Source organism: Sminthopsis crassicaudata, chromosome 1 (genome assembly GCF_048593235.1).
Source record: "Sminthopsis crassicaudata isolate SCR6 chromosome 1, ASM4859323v1, whole genome shotgun sequence".
NCBI lineage: Eukaryota > Metazoa > Chordata > Mammalia > Dasyuromorphia > Dasyuridae > Sminthopsis > Sminthopsis crassicaudata.
The window spans coordinates 472871113-472890068 of NC_133617.1; the positions used below are offsets into that span (position 1 = coordinate 472871113).

The following is an 18956-nucleotide window of genomic DNA, read 5'->3' on the forward strand; positions in this document are numbered from 1 at the left end:
TGTTTTTATGTTTGTATCAGTTTTCTAGTTAAATTTTTAGTACTGAAGAAATCATTCTTGTTCTGCATTTTTCATTATCTGATAATCTTTCCTTTTCACTGCTACTTCACCTCACTAGTTCTAATCTTATTTACCTTGTATTTTTGCCTGAAAAGTGTCCAGCAGAATTTCTATGTGATTAGAATGCCAAAATGATCACTTGAGTATTATATTAGAGATCATGGGATAGGGAGAAAAGAAAAAAAAGACTTTATCTGAAACTTATCCAAGTTCCTCCAAATTTGCACTCTAGCTTTTTGTAATTTTTTTTTTAAAGAACTATCAGTGGTTCTTAAAATCTTAATGATAAAGATAATAATAATAGCTTCTTCATATAGCTTGTTTGATACTTAAAAGGAAGTTTCCTCACAGTAGTCCTCTGAGGTTCGTATTGCAAGTATTTTTATCCCAGTTTCACAGAAGAAATAGATTCTGAGCGTTTGACTTCTCCATCATTACATGTCTGCTGGACTCCGAATTTCAATTCATACTTTCCCCAATATAATTTATTGCTTCTTTCTGTAAAGAAGCATTTTGTATAACAAAACTTTTGATACCTTTTTGTTTTTACATTATGCTCATTTTTGAGGAATCTTCCCTCTCAAATTCATCCTTTTATAACAAAAACATTTTGAAAGAAAAAGATATCCAGTAGACCACATATATGACATTGAGATTGCTGTAGTAATTGTCTATATCATGCTTGTGTTTTTGCATTATAAAGTGAATGACAGAGAGAACACTAAGTTGAACTTTCTAGAATTTGGTTTGTTTTATTCTTAACCATCTCAGTATTTTTTAGATACTTTTATCTCTCACCTTTCCCTACCTCAGAGATCTCACACATTTAAATTCCCAAGACACTTACCAAAATAAAATAAAAGTTAAAAGATCAAAGAATTAGGAGGTAATATGTACGTAAAAGTATTTGTTTTTTTTGCTACTGCTCTTGAATTATACATTTTTAATATGTTTATTTTGGGAAGAATTAGCCATTGGGTAATAAATTTTTTGTTATAGCACTTCACAAAGACTATTACTTGAAGTGTAGGTGGTTTGCAGTCTGTATAGATGAAGTATGTATCCACACTGCTCCAATCATGAACTCTTAAAGTAGAAATATTTTCTCTGTAGTGAACAACATTACTGTGTCAGGTCAGGTATGTGAGTTCTGATAATACACATTATTATGAAATTTTACCACAACAAGAGCATTTCATACACCACAGGAATTTGTTACAATTATATTTTGCCTGAGGATTTCATTTTCCCAGATAACAAATACTGACATAATAGTAGCTCTTCTAACTCACTTCCATGGTAGTCTTTTGTTTTTGCATGTTAGTGTCATTTTCAAGTTCTGCCTTCTGAATCAAGCAACATAAATTTAATCTCTCTATTTCATGACAAACATAAAATGATATTTAATGACATCTTAATATTTCTCTTTAATCTTTTCCATGGTAAAAACCTGTAATTTCTTCCATAATTCATCAAATAGATTATTTTTCAGCGCTCTTAATATTTTGATTGCCTTCATGTGTTTGTGCTCCATCTTCCTTCCTAAATATGGTGCACAGAAAAAGTCCACATATAATATTTCAGAATATAGTAGGACTTCAGTCCACCTCCTTTTGGACACTAAGCTTCTATTAATGCAATATAAAAATGACTTAACTTTTTTATTGGTCACATCATATTATTAATTCATATCAAATTTTCATAGTTCTCTTTTACATGAATTGTAAATTATATTTCTCCCACTTGTATTTCAATTTTTAAAAAAATTAGGTATAAAACTTCACACTCACCCTTTTTGAATTTCATCTTATATTTGAGCCCAAGATCTTTTGTTAAGATCTGTTCACATTTCTATTTTGTCATTCAGAATGCTCAGTATTTCCTTTAGCTTGATCTTTGACAAATTTGATTTGCATGCCATTTATGTTTTTATAAAGAATACTGAACATAATAGGGCAAAGAACAAATCATTTTGACATTCCCTTAAATGCCTTCTTCTATGCTGTAATCATCATACTACTCTTTAGGTTCGGTCTTGGAGTTCTGAACATTTTACTATGTTAAGAATCTATTGTTATATATCTGTCTTATTCATAATGATTTCATGAGAGACTGTCAGGTGTCATGCTCAATTCTGGATTAGTGTCTATAGCCCTCCCCTAGTTAAGAACCATGTCAAAAAAGTTAGTGGTTTGTGTCTCCATTATTCTTTTTTTTTTTTTTTTTTTCTGAAGCAACTGAGATTAAGTGACTTGCCCAGGATCACACAGCTAGGAAGTATTAAGTGTCTGAGACCAGATTTGAACTCAGGTCCTCCTAACTTCAGGCTATCCACTGCACTACCTAGCTGACCCTCCATTATTTATTCTTGAAAAGTACATCGTTGCTCGTAGTTTTAAGTTTTTATCTTTTAATATTTCATTTTTTCTTAAAGTAGGTTAAATAGCAACAATAAAAAATCCTTTTCTCCCTGAATATACTCATTCATGGCTTTAAATCACAAAGAATTAGATCAGCTTCCTTTTCTTTGTTAATATACTTTATTTATCACATTGGTGGCAGTCTTTCTTTCCCCCTTCTCCTCCCCCCCCTCCATTCTCATTTTTGGGTCATTACCAAAGTTATATAGTATACATTTTACCTACCCTTTTATTTACCCTGCAAACACTATTTATTTATAACCCTTATTATTTATAGAATAAGTTACTGGTTTATTCAGCCAGTAAGTAAAATAACTTTAAAATATTTAAAGGGAAGGATTTTTTCATCTTAGAACATTTTGACCTAAATCTACAGTAGCTATTAATTTTATTTTATATTATCACGGTACTTTAATTACTATTGCCATTTTTCATCTTTATCCTGTAGTTTTGTTTACCTAAATTTGCTTAAATCACTTCAGTTAATTTTATATTTCTTTTAATATTTTGCAAAATTCAATTAAACTTTTTTTTATGCCTCTTAGTTTACATTAAGGATCTTTTAATTTGTGTTTGTTATTCTGAAAAGTATTTAATGTATAGTTTTAGGTACAAAATAAATATATTCTTTTTTAGAAAGTGATGATTATGTTAAAGTTAGAACATTATATATATATCTAAAGTTAAGATTTACTTGCACCAGAATATGAGTATTTTTATCCCTTTATAATTACTTGCCCCTTCAAAAACCCTCATCTGTTTTCTTAAGCATGAGGTTCTTAAGACCTATTTTAATAGAGAACAAGATCTAGCAGATCCTACCCAAAAAGGGTACTTTTGGGATATTTTCTAGTGACTTGTTAGAATTAATCTAGCAAAATTTGAAAGATATCAACACTAGGTTGCACAATAGGTATTATCTTTTAGTCATAATAATAATAATTTATAAAACGTAGAGGACATAAGGGACCCATTCAAATTAAATCTCTGATCCTTTCCATTATTTAAATGTAACAAAAGAAGTTAATACAACTCTATCAATGTAAAATGCTTTGACCAATAAAATTTTTAAATAGCCCTGTACATTGACCTGTTAACTGATAAGTTATGTTTTGCTTAATTGGACAGGTATTATCTATATGCCTTAGAATAATTTGCTTCTTTCTGAAAGAAAGGAATTATCTAAGACTTTTCAGTGGTGGTTTAGAAAAAGAAAAGAAAGGACTATTGTCTTCATATCTTATTTTCCCCCTATGTTACTATTCTTTGTTTCCAGGTTCTGCTTGGGGAGATTTACACTGGCACTAGTGTAGCAAGAGTAGTAGTAAAGGAGTTAAAAGCCAGTGCAAGTTCAAAGGAGCAAGATAAATTTTTGAAAAATGGAGAGCCATACTAGTAAGTAAACTTTAAATTGTGCAATGATATAAATATGTTCTGTTGAGCAAACTTTTTTTTTTTTTTTAATGTTGAAGACTTTTCTAATTTTGTCTTTTTTTATTAATATGGTATCTTTTGTGGGAAATATTATTCAATGAAATTTTCATAGATATGATAAAACATTGAAAGGATAAATTATTTGCCTTAAAAATAACTATATTTAATACTGATTATAATTCCATAATTAAATTTGTTAATAGACTATTGCTATAGTAAATGTTGACTCAAAATTGAACCTTTCTATGCAAATTTAAATGACTCCCCTTAGTAAAAAACAAAAAATGAAATATGGAAATGTTCTTTTTGCAGCAGAAATTACTTTATTAAGACATTATGTATAAATTGCAAGTCAGTCATTTTTAGTTTGCTATATCTATTTAAATTTGATTTAGAATACTCTGGGATAGTGGGCATAATGTTGGACTTAGAAACAGGGAGTTAAGTGAAGGCAATTGACAAGCTACTTTCATAACTGCCTGGCCCTATAACCACAGGCAAATTACAGTCTTTGTGGGACCAGGCAGCTAAGTAACAATGATGTAGAAAAGTTGCGATCTATCTAGGTAGTGGAAATTCACACATATTTAAAATCACAGGCCCTTAATATATTTACATTTGATGCAGTGCAAAAAAATTGGTATAAAAACTTGTGGAAGTTTTATTGGCGTGTTTAGGGATGAACATTGATTTGAGGTTTTTTGTTTTTTAAATATAGTCTTCTTCAACATCCAAATATTCTTCAGTGTGTTGGACGGTGTGTGGAAGCAATCCCATATCTTTTGGTGTTTGAGTTGTGTGACATGGTAAGTTTCAGGAGACAATTTAAGTTCATATTTTTAGAAGACTATTTAAAAGGCTTATGAAATGTGTGAAAATGGAGGCCATATACTAGTTTCATCATAATCTCTTGTCTCAATTGCAGATGCTTTGCTGGTAATTTACTTAAAATCATAAGTAAGCTTTTCTGGGAACTGTTCATTTATATATTTCCTCTGAAGGAGGCATATCCTGTAAGTTCTTATACTTCCCTCCAGGACTCCAAACCTTGAGGTCAAAGAATAACTTGGGTACCTCATGATGCTGTAAATAACCTGATCTTCAACTTATTATATAAACCTCCCAAAGAAATGAAGAAGCCCTAGCTTAAAAGCCCTGGATAACTGTATCAATGTGATACCATTTAATATCTGTTAACTCTAATATCTCACAGACAATTATAGTTCTTTTCTCTGTCCATGACTCATACACTTCTGGTCACAAACTTTTTTTTTTTTTTGTGGAGTACTTAATATACTATTAAGCAGCTCACCAAAGCTGAAAGGAACTAAAATGCTTCCTTTCTACCCAAAAGATTTGTTCAGTTAACCTCTCTTCTTAACATTCTCTGCCTCAATTTTCAGTTAGATCTAGCAATTATGATATTTAAATCCAACTCCTTTAACACCAAGGATGGATTTTCAACTTATCAGTGACTACTTATATACATTATCCTTAACAATATTCCTGAAAAATTAGTTGTTAGACAATGTCCAACTTCTCTGTTGTTTTTGTTTGACATGCTCTCTGTTGAATTCTCATATACATATGATTTACAATACTGATTTTGTCCTCATATTAAAATCCCTTATGTTGAAAAGAAAAAAAAATTCTTTGTCCATTAGGTTCTGGTCCTCATTCAAATACATCTTTGACATATGACTTAATGTTCCAGTAGAGTTCCAAGCAGTTTGGCTAAATTTTTTAAACAGCAGTGTTGCTCTTCCTTTTAAACATCACAAAGTTAATTCAGTCATAGTTCTTGGTTTTATTAAGAAAAATTAATTAGTGACCATTTTGCTTACAAAACATGCTTACATTTTTTTAAAAAAATTATTCTTCCTCTTGCTATCCTCCTTGCCCTTGTTGAACAACAACAACAACAAAAAAAAAACTTTCATAACTCATGCATAGTCCAGTGAAGCAAATGCTCATATTAGCCACATCCAGAAATGAGTCTCATCACCACTGGCAAGAGTTGGGTAGCCTATTTCATCTTTGGTCTCCAACTTCATAGTTTATCTTTGTATTGATTGATCAGAGTTCTAAAGTCTCTCAAAGTTGTCTTTTTTTTTTTTTTTTTACAATATTGATTGTCATGGTATAAATTATTCTGCCTCTGCTCACTTTATACAACCTCAGTTCATATCCATTCATTCACATACAGTAACATTTTATTAGTTTCTAGTTTGGGACTACTATAAAAAGAGCTGCTTAAAATATATTTGTACGTATAGGTGCTTTTCATCATTATTTGATCTCTTTGAAGCATAATCCTGTGGAAGTATTGCTGAGTCCAAGGGTATGCACTGTTTAGTAACTTTTATAGCAAGGTTCTAAATTGCTTTGTAAAATGACTGGATCAATTCACAGCTCCACTGACCATGCATTCGCGTGCTTCTTTCCATAGCCCTTCCAACTTTTATTTCCTCATTTATAATCTTTGCTAATCTGAGTATTAGGTAGAGCTCAAAATTCCTTTAGTTTGTATTTCTCTAATTTTTAGTGATTTGGAGCACTTTTTCATATTGTTGATAGTTTGGGATTTCTATCTTTGCTGCCTATTCATGTTCTTTTACCATGTATCAGGAATGAGATCTTACTCTTATACATTATATGTGCAAATTGAGAGCCATAAGCATTTTGGCTGTCATTGTTGACTCGTATTGAATTTGCAGATAATTTTTTTTAAATCTAGTCATGTTTCTTGTCTTGCATTTCTGAAGTTGAATATTCAACCAAGAAAAAGAGAACTTTTTCACACACAAACAGCTACAGATAACAATGTTCTCCATTTTAAATTGGCAATTTAAAAAATCCCAGTGATGAAAAAATAAGCTACTTGTTTGAATTAAAAATATGATATTTATTTGATTCTTTAAAAAATGTCAACTCTAGTACTATAATCAGGAGCCCTAATTCTTGGAATCTACAAAAGCAGAGCTACTATGTGATGAAAATGATTAATAGTGAGGTAGATAGATAATACAAATGGATAAAAATGTTTGACCTGTATTCAAGAAAACTTGAGTTCAGGGCAGCTAGGTGATGCAGTGGATAGAGCACCAGCCTTGAATTCAGGAGGACCCGAAGTTCAAATATGATCTCAGACACTTAACACTTCCTAGCTGTGTGACGCTGGGCAAGTCACTTGCCCAGGCCTCAGGGGAAAAAAAAAAAAAAAGAAAACTTGAGTTCAAATTTTCCCTCAGAAAACTACGAGTTATATGATCCTGAGAAGTCACTAATTCAGTTTCCTTCTTGACTCCACATAGATTCCAGTAATTAGGCTTCCTGAATGACAATATAAAATAAAGAAAAATTTTGTGTATAGCTGTTTATGTGTGGAAAAGTTGTCTCTCTTTTCTTGGTTGAATATTGAAATTTAATAAGGATTAGTAAAATCTTAGAATTGGTTTTAAGAAAATCAATTTCAGAAATGTAAGATGGAAGAAGCATGACTAGATAAAAAAATTATCTGAAAAATTATATAAGAATTTTGATAGTCTGCAAATTCAGTATGAGTCAAATAGCAATCAAAATGCTTATGCCTTCTGAGTTTGCATTCAGCTTAAGTAGAAAATAGTCCTACTTTATTCTGCTCTGGTCACATTTTTTTTAGCATATTGTGTTTAGTTCTGGATGCCACTGTTTAGAGAAAAACATAAAGAAAGCTGCAGGTTTAAAAGGGGGTTGAGGTGGGAGGCAACCAGGATGGTAAAGAACCTTGAATTCATGCTGTACAGGAAGCTTGTTTTAGAGAATTGAGCATGGTTAGTCAAGAAAAGAGATAATTTAGACTTATGTTTTCAGAAATTTGAAAGTGTCATTTGGAATCTCAACAAATAGTTACTACACTAAGCACTGAAGATAAAGACTAAAAGATAAAACTGAAAAAAAAATCCCCGAACTCAAGGAACTTACATTCTTTTGGAACAACATGTATGTGTGGAAGAGGAATTAGATTTATTCTGCCTTATCCTCTAGGTCAGAAATAAGATCAATAAATAGAAGTTACAAAGAGGCAGATTCATAGTAAGGAAAAACTTCCTAACAATTAGAGCTGACTGAAAGTGGAATTTTGTTGGTTATGAGTTTCTTGGTTACCAGAGGTGTTCAAATGCAAAGTGACAAGTTGCTGATCATATGTTCAGCTTTGTCTAGATCAGTTGTCCTCAAACTTTTTAAATAAGGGGCCACTTCACTGTCCCTCAGACTGTTGGAGGACCGGACTACAGTAAAACAAAACCTCATACTCTGTCTCCACCCCTCAGCCCATTTGCCATAACCCAGCGGGCCACATCTGGCCTGCGGGCCGTAGTTTGAGAACCCCTGGTCTAGATGCTTTCTGAGATTTTTCAGCCCTCATATTCCATGATTCTTCAGTTTATGCTAAGTTTAAGGGTAACAAAACATTTCATTTATTATCTTTCAAAGCCAGAAAAAAATAAGCTTATTTACTGAAAAATTTAGTAGCCAGAATATTCAGATTTTTATAATTGTTTATGCTTCTTTTATTTGAAAAGAAAATGTGAAAATTGTTGTCATTTTTAGAATTGAAGTAGCAATGAATTTAAAACCATAGGAGTAAATACTAGCTAAATTAGGTAGGGTCTGATAACAGTTTTAGTGTCATTCTCAACTGACTTCTCCCTCATCCCTACATAACCAATCAGTTGTTAATTCTTTCTTGTTCTTTCATACCTATTCTCTTCTCTCCACTTATAGGCCCAGTTCAAACTCTTATTATCTATTCCTGTTGCCTGGATTATTTCAGTAGTTTCCTAATTGTTCTTCCTGAATCCATCCTCTCCTTTCTCCTATTTGTCTTTCACATGTCTGGCAGAGTGATTTTCCCAAAGTACAGGTCTTATGTCACTACCCTACTTAGTAAATTCATTGGTTCTGTATTGTCTTGTTTATATATAAATTCTTATTTGACCTTCAAAATCTTTTTACAATATAGCTCCATCTGACTTTTTCTACTTTGTTCTTCTTTATGGATATCATAATCCAGTCAAATTGGCCATCTTATCATTTTTCACACAAGCCATTCCATCTCTCGGTTCCATTCTTTTTCACTGGCTGTTCCTGTGCACTTTCCTCACCTCTGCATCTTTGAATTTTTAGCTTCCTTTAAATCAATTCTAGCATCATCTTTGATTTAAAAACTGCTAATATGGTAGGTATGTACAAGTGCTAGATGTAAGCTCCTCAATGGCAGACATTTTAACTTTTGTTATTAGAAACTCACTGCCCCAGCATCATGCTGTAATGTATTCAATAGACAATAAATGCCTGTTGATTGATATTTTCATTTACATTTCTTGATACAGTTTTAAATGTTGTAATATCAGTCTTGAGGATATGTGTTCCAAAGAAAAATGATTTGATGAACATAATTTGGGTCCAAACCAGAGTTAAAGTTTTTTGGTTTTGTTTTTTATTTTTTCTGGGGTAAGCTCTAAGCTATGCTGATCTGCTTCTTGGCTTTTATTTGAATCACACTTAGGATTTCTGTAATATGGGGGAATTTCTCTTCCAGGGTTCTTAACCTGTGGTCCATGAACTATTTAATTTAACTCACTTGATAAAAACAAGATTTCCCCAGTCCTACTCTTTAGACTATTCCAACACATACTCTGCATTGGCAACCTTGTTTTTCAGAATGTTGGGTTGTCTTTCCACCCTCCTTTCTTTGCCTCCCCACACAATAATTTAAGCAGCTTTTTACATATCTAAGCAATGTGTTTACTTCTTTGACAACTATCATAAATATGTATATAAATCTGTGCATATAAAACTTTCAAAATTATGATTATAAACTCTCAAAATCCCCAGAGCACTGAATTCCTTCTTCCTTTTTTCATCACTATTAAATAATGTATTAGATAACCACAGTAATAATATTATATAGCACATAGAATTCCAGAGTGAAAAAGCAAATGCAAAATTTCACTTTATCTTCACAACATCTTTGTGAAATGGATAGTGCAAATACTGCTTCTGATTCACAGGTGAAGATTGTGTCTTACCTTCACACTGTTAATTGTGGATCCAGGAATAAAACCAATGTCTTCTGGTTTCTTGAATTTTGTATGTATATGTAGATTCATTTAATCTTGTTTTTTGAATATATACAAACCCTGCTATGGAATTTTGCTTTCATTTTTACTTACTTCCCATTGTTGTGTGTAATGAGCACTCTTTAGCTGAAATATAATTAATCAACAAATATTTATTTTTTCACAGTTGTGAGACCCTGTGCTAGGAAGAAAAGACAAAATGGAATTGTCTTTGCTTTCAGGGAACTCCCATTCTTCCAGGGAAAATAATTTATACACATAGATATACATAAAATGAATAGAAAGTTAATTTGGTTTGAAGGTAGGGAGGATAGCTAGGGAGATCAGGAATTTCTATAGGTGATATTTGTGCTGAGTATGGAAGGAAAATAGCATTTCTAAAAGGGGGGAATAAGATGGCATTGCATTCTAGGGGAGTAAGATGAGAGTACATTCTAGGTAAATGGAACAGTTGTATGTATACAATATTATCAAGATGTGGAATGTCATGTATAAAGAAGAAGAAGTCCAGTTTGGCTGTAGTAATGAGTTAAGTTTTGGAAATAATTGGAACTGGATTGTAAAGGTTCTAAGTAGCCCTTTTCACCAAACCATGACTCTCAAGTTTATTTATTTTGCAAACCCATCATCCTTCCAGCTCAAAGTTATCTCACTTTTTAAAAATTTTTCTTCATAGGATTACAGGATTTTGAGCTGGTAAAGACTTCCTTTTAAGATAAGGAAATTGAACTCTAGAGAGATTAAGTGATTTCCCTGAGGACATACGAGTAACAGATGTTAGAACTAGGAAGTACTAGATGATATAGTCCTTCATGGAGAGACAGTATTTAAAGAGTTACAATCAAGATTATAATCAGAGTAGATGGTTAGGGATAGTTAGGAAAGGCCTTTGCAGAAAGTAGCATTTGAGTTGAATCTTGAGGGGAGCCAGGGAAACCAAAACATGAAGATGAGCATGAAGAACATTCTGGGCATAAGGGACAGCCAGTGAAAAGGCACACAGCTGGATCAGGGAGGTGTTTGAATATATTTCAAACAAGTCATAAAAGTTAGCTTAAAAGAAATCTTCAGTTACATTGCTGCCCCTGACATATTAACATAGTTGCTTGCTGCCCTCTACAGTCAGATATAGAAGATGGCAGGTTTAATGGCTTTAGGATATTGATTTTCAAATAGAAGATAGATCATTAAATACCCATTTTATTTGGTCAGTATAAAAATTGTTTCAAAATAAAATATGCCATCCAAAATCTTTCCAACCCCCCCTACTCTTTTTAAAACTGAAACAATATACTTGTGGGGCATAATTATTAAAGGAGGGAGTTTCATTTAAATGATAATGAAAATTTGTAATTGGACAATGGACGACCTTGAATATATTTTAGAAGGAATGAAAAATTTGAATAAAGGTGTGGCGTTCGATAATTGAACAAACCAATATGAACCAATCACTATAATGTGAAGTCTACTGAAACCAAAGACTTTGTACTGACTTTATCATTTCAGTCCTTTTAAACATAGAATTGTTTCCTTTTAGATTCCATTGGTTATGAAATAATTATGAACAATCAACCAGATTTATTATTATAGATTTAAGTATTGGTAGTATACTAATAACTGGCATATAAAGAATCAGCCCTGTATTCTACTCAATGTTGAATGTTTTAACTTGAAAGAATATTGTGGAGAAAAACTATAGAACTATTAAAAGAGAAGCCTGTCTGTAGTTTATTAGTCATTATTCTTACTATTAAGGATTACTACTAACTTCTTAGCATAGTTTTGCAAGTTTATCAAAACTTTACCTTACCAGTTCCAGTGGTCTTGTGATGGAGAGAGCCATTTGTACCCAGGAGAGGACTGTGGGGACTTAGTGTGGATCACAACATAGTTTTTTTCTTCTTTTTTTGCTCTTGTTTGCTTATATTTTCTTTTCTTTTTCATTTTTTCCCTTTTTGATCTGATTTTTCTTGTGCAGCATGATAATTGTGGAAATATGTATAGAAGAATTGCACAGGTTTAACATATATTGAATTACTTGCTGTCTGTGGGAGAGGGGTTGGGAGGAAAGGGAAAGAAAAATTTGAAACGCAAGATTTTGCAAGGGTGAATACTGAAAACTGCACTTAGTCCATGCCTCATTTTACAGAAGAGAAAACTGAAAATGGGAACATACATATTAAATTTTGGTTTATAATTTATTATTGATACCTTCCTAGTCTTATCTTTTCCTCCTTTGCCTTTCCTTATAACAAAGAGAAAAAGAGATGGAAAAATGAACAGTTCAGAAAAATTAACCAACATCAAAAAAGTCTGACACTACTAGTAGTATTCCTTATTTAAAGTTCCCACCATCTCTGTTAAGAAGAGAAGAAAGTATCTTCTTGTATCATTTCTTTGGAGTTAAGCTTGGTCATTATAATTTCATAAAGTTCATTTTCAATGATATTGGTGCTTCTGTTTTCCCCATTTATACTATTGTTTCCTTACTCACCTAAGTTTGTATCATGTCTTTTCATGCTTCTCTGTATTCATTCTAGTCACTACTTCTTACAGCACAGTAATGTTCCATCATATTTATTTCTCCTGACTTGTTTAGCCATCCCTCAGTGTATGTGCATCTACTTTATTACTACAAAAATACCACTATATATATTTTGTGGTAAAATAACAACAACAACAGTATTTATATAATACTTTAAGGTGTGCAAACTGTTAACTTATGTAAATTCAGTTGATTCTCTATCCTTTTGAGAAAAATGCTATTAACTAATCTCCTTTTATAGATAAAGACACCTAGAATCATACAGCTGGTGTGTGTCTAGGACCTTTTCCTCTGCCTGGCAATGGAATCTTGGGAACGCAGAGTACAGGCATAAAATAATTTTCTTTGAATGATGGGATATATATTTTCAAGGTAATAGATTATAATCATATAGATTCACAGGAAAAGAAATGGTATCATAGCATTTCCCTCAAAAGTGTTCTCAAGATCATAGCTAAGCATTCTCAGAGAATCAAATCATTAAAAAACTGGAAGGTCTGTAATAACAGTAATAGCCAGAAGGAGTGAATTCATAAGATCATAGAATCAACATCTGGGAAAGATTTTTATAGATGATCCAACTGAACTACCTTCATTTTACACATGAGAAAAAGGGAGCTTAGAGAGGCAATGAGATAACTTGCTTGAGGTCACACAGAAAATAAGAACAGTTATTCAAACCCACGTCTTTTGATTTCAATTCACTGTTCTAGCCATTCTATTACATTGGGGATCCTTGTAAATCATAACATAGACTTATTTATTGAACCAGTAGGAGAAAGAATGAGGTAGAAAACAATAACAATATATTCAGAATCTACTAAGTTCCTTTATAACTACTAATAAATTTATTCATTGATGTAAATCAAGTAATGTGTTGCTGCTTTCATTTTAAATATCTCTTGGACATATTTGGCATTCAAAAATTGTAATATATGTTAACAATTATTTTTTCCAGGGTGACCTAAAAGCATATTTGTGCAGTGAGCAGGAACATATTAAAGGAGATTCACAAATAATGCTGCTACAGAGAATGGCCTGTGAGATTGCTGCTGGACTTGCCATAATGCACAAACATCATTTTGTGCATAGGTAAGATCTTCTAATTTGAGGACTGTTGCATTCTGGCAAATACTTAATTTTCTACAAAAGTTATCTTACTGAAACACAGTGAATAGAGATAGCAAACAGAAGAATTTTTAAATTCACAAATATGATTTGAGATGAAACTGCACTTTTCATTGTAGGCTGTTCTCCTTGCTAATATTTGTTATACTGAGAAGTTCCAGAACAAATGTTTGTCATTTTAAAATTCTTTGACAGACATCATTTCATCACTTGGTTATTTTCTGTGTTGATAAAGTACATCTTCTCATTCTGTAAAATTCAGGTCTTAAGTTTTCCAATAAATCTTCCATAGAAGACCAATCTAATGTGCTAAAGACATTCTTATTCTTTAATACATTGGCACATACAAGATATTAATTCAAGCTCTCTATTTTTTCTCATTTTGTCTAACCTCAATTTGTCTAATTTTGTCCAATAAAGTTTCAGAACCTATATAACTTCATTAATGCATTTTATATACCATTTATGGCATACAAGTTTCTGTTGATAACAATTATACATCATTTCATTGATCTTTGAATTATTAACGTTTTGAATTCTTCTGAGGATGTAATTATTTTACAATATACAGCCAGATAGCATCACTGGGTGCATGGTTTTATTGAAGGGATAGGCTTTTGTAGCAGTGCATATTTTAGAATCACCAAAAGTGCTATATAACTTCATAAATGTGATGCAGTCACATCATTGCCTCTTTCTCATCTCCAGCCCCAACTCCTTATCAATTAGCAGTGCTTACCAATACCAATTGCTTCTCTTTTCTTGGACCTTCTAATACCTCTAATCATGAGTAATGTGTCATACCTTCTAACCATAGGTATTCTACCAATGCATAGCTTTTCCCTCTGTACTTTTTTCATTTGGTGACTTCATCAGTACCCTTGGATTCAGTTATAATTTTTAAACAAAAATTCTGAGATCCATTTATCTAATCCTAACTTTTCTACTAACCTTCAGGCCTATATTTCCAGTTGCTTATTGTACATCTCAAATTGGTTATCTCATAGACATCTTAAATTCATTATGCCTAAAACTGAACTCTATTAGCTTTCTCCCAAAAGTTTCTTTTCTTCCTAACTTCTGTATTATCATCAAGGATATCACTATTTGCCCAGTTACTCAGACTTGGAACTTAAGTGTTATCCTTACCTCTTCCCCATCTTCACTTCCCAATTGGTTTCCAGGTCCTATAGATTAAACTTTAAAACATCTCATATGCTCCCTTCTCTTCTTTCTTTGTATATAGTTGTGTGTGTCATTTCCCTCCCCATTAGACTGTAAATTCTTTAAATAGATGGATTGTTTTTTGCTTTTCTTTGTATTCTCATTGCTTACAACAGCAGTTGTTACATAGTGGGTGCTTAATAAATGCCTCTTGATTTAACCAATTCAGTAGGCTCCCTATTCCTATAACTGTCACAATCTGTGCAATTTAGAGTTTACCATTTACATTGTAAGTAGCATAAAAGGAACACATGTGTAAATTTAGAGACATCTCCACTCCAAATATTCATACAAACTATTTGTGCCCAACGTGTGATAGAACCTTCTAAGCTTAAATTGGCCTGGTCAGCCAGTCAATAGACACACTGTGCGTTAATCCCAGCATAGTGATGTCATCTTGGTCTTCTTTAATTACAAAGGACAGCAATCTCGTTAGTTCTCAGAGCTGTTGCTATCTTAATATACCATACCTTTCCTAGCCTTCACTGACCAAGAGTCTGGACTTAACATTCCCTAAATTCAAATTTTCTCAAACAATGCATTACTGAAATGCCATCAGGTCATTTTGAGAAGATATTTGAGATTATGCTGTAATAAATACATTATATTTTTATCTGCACATTACCCACTTATATATGTTCTATAGTTAGAGCTGATAAATATATAGCTTGTTAAATATTTAGATTGTTTTTCCTGGAAGAATTAATTTTTTAAGGTTTTGTTTAATCTTGTTAATAGTATATTACCAAAATGTTTCAACTGAGAATATTGTGGTTACTAAGTTATTTAGCTGTCATAAATTGTAAGGCATCAAGTGTTATTCTTAGTATAACTGCACACTTTATATTAAGGACTGTTTTCCTGGTGTGTAATTAGAGATATTTTAACTAGAAAAGCAAAGGAGTTCATTCATATTACTAGTGCATATCCTTCATTCAGGAGAGTTTTCTTCATTACACATGTAATTTTGCATTCTTTTTGACTTTCTACGTTTTTTTCTTGATGCTTTAATTTTCTCTCATGAATAATCACAAAGCTTTGGTCTAAATAATTTGTGTAGTTGTTAATTTTAAATCAGAAAGTCTGTAGTAGTTTTTATACCATTTTACTTTCAGGATTGAAATCCAGTGTTTTAAGGGCTACCCATTGAATGAAGAAGTAACTTCTTCATAGCATCAGTGAAGTTGGGGGCCATCTTGCTTTAAGAATATGTGGCAGCACAAACATATCAAATGTGCAAAAATACATATTTCTTTTTCTTAGATTGAACATAGATACTAAGGAAAATTTGATTTTTAAGGGAACTGCACTACAGAAAGATAACTTATTTTCTTTATTAAAAGTTAAACATATTTGCTAATTTTAAAGTGTACATATATAGAACAAGTATATATTGTATTATATTGCTTGATATATTTTGGTCCTAACTTATTTAGGTTTGAGTTTTCAAAATTATAATAGCAACTAACATTTGCATAGCACTGAAAAGATTGACAAAGTGCTTTGCATATATGATTTCATTTGATCCTCACAACATTCATGTGCCTTTGTATTACTATCCCTTATAACCCTAAAGAGGTTACATGACTTAATGACCCAGGATCACTCTGCTGAGAAGCAGCAGACGTAGAATTCAAACCCATGTTACTTTTTGACTTCAAGTCTTGCTCTTTTAACACTATATCACACTGCTTCAACCAGACCTAGCAAAGAATGTGAGAAATAAGGGTATTTGCCTCGAACTTTTATTCTTATAAGTTTGGTGAATTCTAATTCTCAAGATTTTTTAGGAGCGTTACCCTAATGTCAGATAAATCCAACAAGTCTACTGTGACCTTAGATGTTCTGTCTTAGTTAAGGTTAAGTCTAGATATCTAATTTTGTTCAGAGCCCCTTTCCCAGTCAACCTCCAAGCCTTGGGTTGTTTAATTGAAAGGATCTCTTAATGCCTTGATAGATTCTGTGAATTTGTCTCAAGCAGGTGAAGTACTTTGGCTGTTCTCTTGGCTTAATACATTTCCTTCCATATCTCTGTTTCTTTCTGGGCATAATAGATTGTGTCATATTTTGAGACAGAAAATATATGTATGTACTTGTTTGCCTAGAAATCGCTTGGAATTGGTAGTCTATACTAGCTCTCCGATTTAAGATTTGAAATATATTCTCTGGAAACAAAAGACTTTTGCATCAATTCATTGCTCAGGCTCATTCTCATACACCTAGCAGATAACTTTGTTCACTTCCTTCTTTACTGAGAATCGTGAATCCATTAGTTCTCTTCCCATCAAAAGCTCTATTCTTTCTCCCTTTTCTTGAATTTTTAGGCTGTATTCACCACCTACGCTCTCATACTACTTACTCATTCCTCAACATTCTGCAGCTGGGTTTACACACCCCCCCCCCCATCACCAATGGAATCATCAATCCTAGTGGCTAAATCCTATTTCTCTGACTTCCACAGCTCTCTTTCCATTATTCCACAATACTCTTTTTAAGTTCATTATAGGGGAGTTATTATATTGATCAAGGAAAACCAAGTATAGAAAGGAATTCAATAGATGAAAAGGAGGAAATAAGATACCCTAGAAACAGGGTAAGGTCTTGAATGCCAAACGAGAGTGAACTTTACCTACAAGACATCAAGAAATCCTCTGAAGGTTTTTGAATAGAAAAGTGACATGACTGAATCTATAAATAAGAAAGATCATTCTGGCACTGTAATGGAGGAAGAATTGGAATTCAGAAAACTTTATAGAAGGTAGAAGAAAATTAAGACAAACAAATGGAAATCCAAATTATATACTGCTCACAAATTACTCCATAACATACAGAATTGGTCCCATAACTACATTGCTGAAAAACTTAAATTAACTTTACTTTTGTTGGACTACAAGGGACAGCTATTGGAATACATAGGAACCACCTGACAGTGGCTGCTGGAGATCCAACCCAGACCTGCAAAATGAATCACAAAGAGGAGATCCTCTTGTGAGAGAATGATACTAGGAAACTGAGAGACAGTTGCTGTTCTCTGATTTCTCAGAGGGCGTTGCATTGTCCGATCTCTCTCCTCTTCCCTCTGCTTCCAATTTATCTCATTCCCAGTCTGCAACCCCTGTGTCAGCAAAGGCTGCCCTGCAACTCCTTCAGATGTTATGATTCACAGCTGTGGAGACTCTTGGAGAATTGATCTGTCCCTTAACATACTTTGAAAAACAAATTTCCATCTAAATGAAGTCCTTTCTCTGTATCCTTCCTTACAAGGATTTCCATGATTTTAGTGACTACCTACTTCTCAGCTTCCATCTCATAATATCCCCGCTCATGTACAGCCATAGTTGACCATTTGTCATCTCCCAAACATTGCTTGTAGAGTTATAATAGCACATAAAATAAGTATTTACTAAGTACTAAACATGAATGAAGGATGAATAATGGCATAAAACTTGATATGGCCATAGATAGTAGGATTTCATTGCATGACTTCTGGTATTTGTTTGCTCTGAATGGTACGTTTTATTCTAATATAGGAAAACAAATAAAGATCATTTGTCTTAAAAGCTCATAAATTGTAACATGATCATTATGAACTTTTAATATTAAAAAAAAACAACAACAACAAAGTTAACTGAAAAAACAAACTTAGAAAGCCATCCTGCTACAGTTAGAGTTTTCTCTTGGTTCAGGGAAGAACAAGAACAGTACCTCCTAACTCTCAATGGCTCATCCACCACTCTACTCTCTCTTGTGTTTTAGGGAAAAAATATAATGAAGGCAAAGACTTGGTCCAACTTTTTTTTTTTTTAAACCTAGATAACTTTCACATTTATGTTTTGTATGTATGTATATACACAGATTTGTTATTGTAGTTGTTTATTTCTAACATTATAGCTATTTATTTTCTTCATCTAACATCAAGAGTGATATCAATACATGGTAAAACTTCAGCATCCCTTATTTTGCTGGAGGTGGTAGATTTAAACAGCAGAAATGATACTACCTCACAGTGTTCAGTTTCTG

General features: G+C 32.5%; 1 protein-coding gene across 1 annotated transcript in view; it reads left to right on the plus strand.

The window, feature by feature from the left end:
• LMTK2 (lemur tyrosine kinase 2) overlaps positions 1-18956 on the plus strand; it is a 91900-nt gene that overhangs the window by 52682 nt on the left and 20262 nt on the right. Inside the window, exons 5-7 of the mRNA XM_074281073.1 lie at positions 3757-3875; positions 4633-4720; positions 13543-13676. Of these exons, the coding sequence (XP_074137174.1) occupies positions 3757-3875; positions 4633-4720; positions 13543-13676 (341 nt within the window). The remainder of the gene's footprint in view (positions 1-3756; positions 3876-4632; positions 4721-13542; positions 13677-18956) is intronic.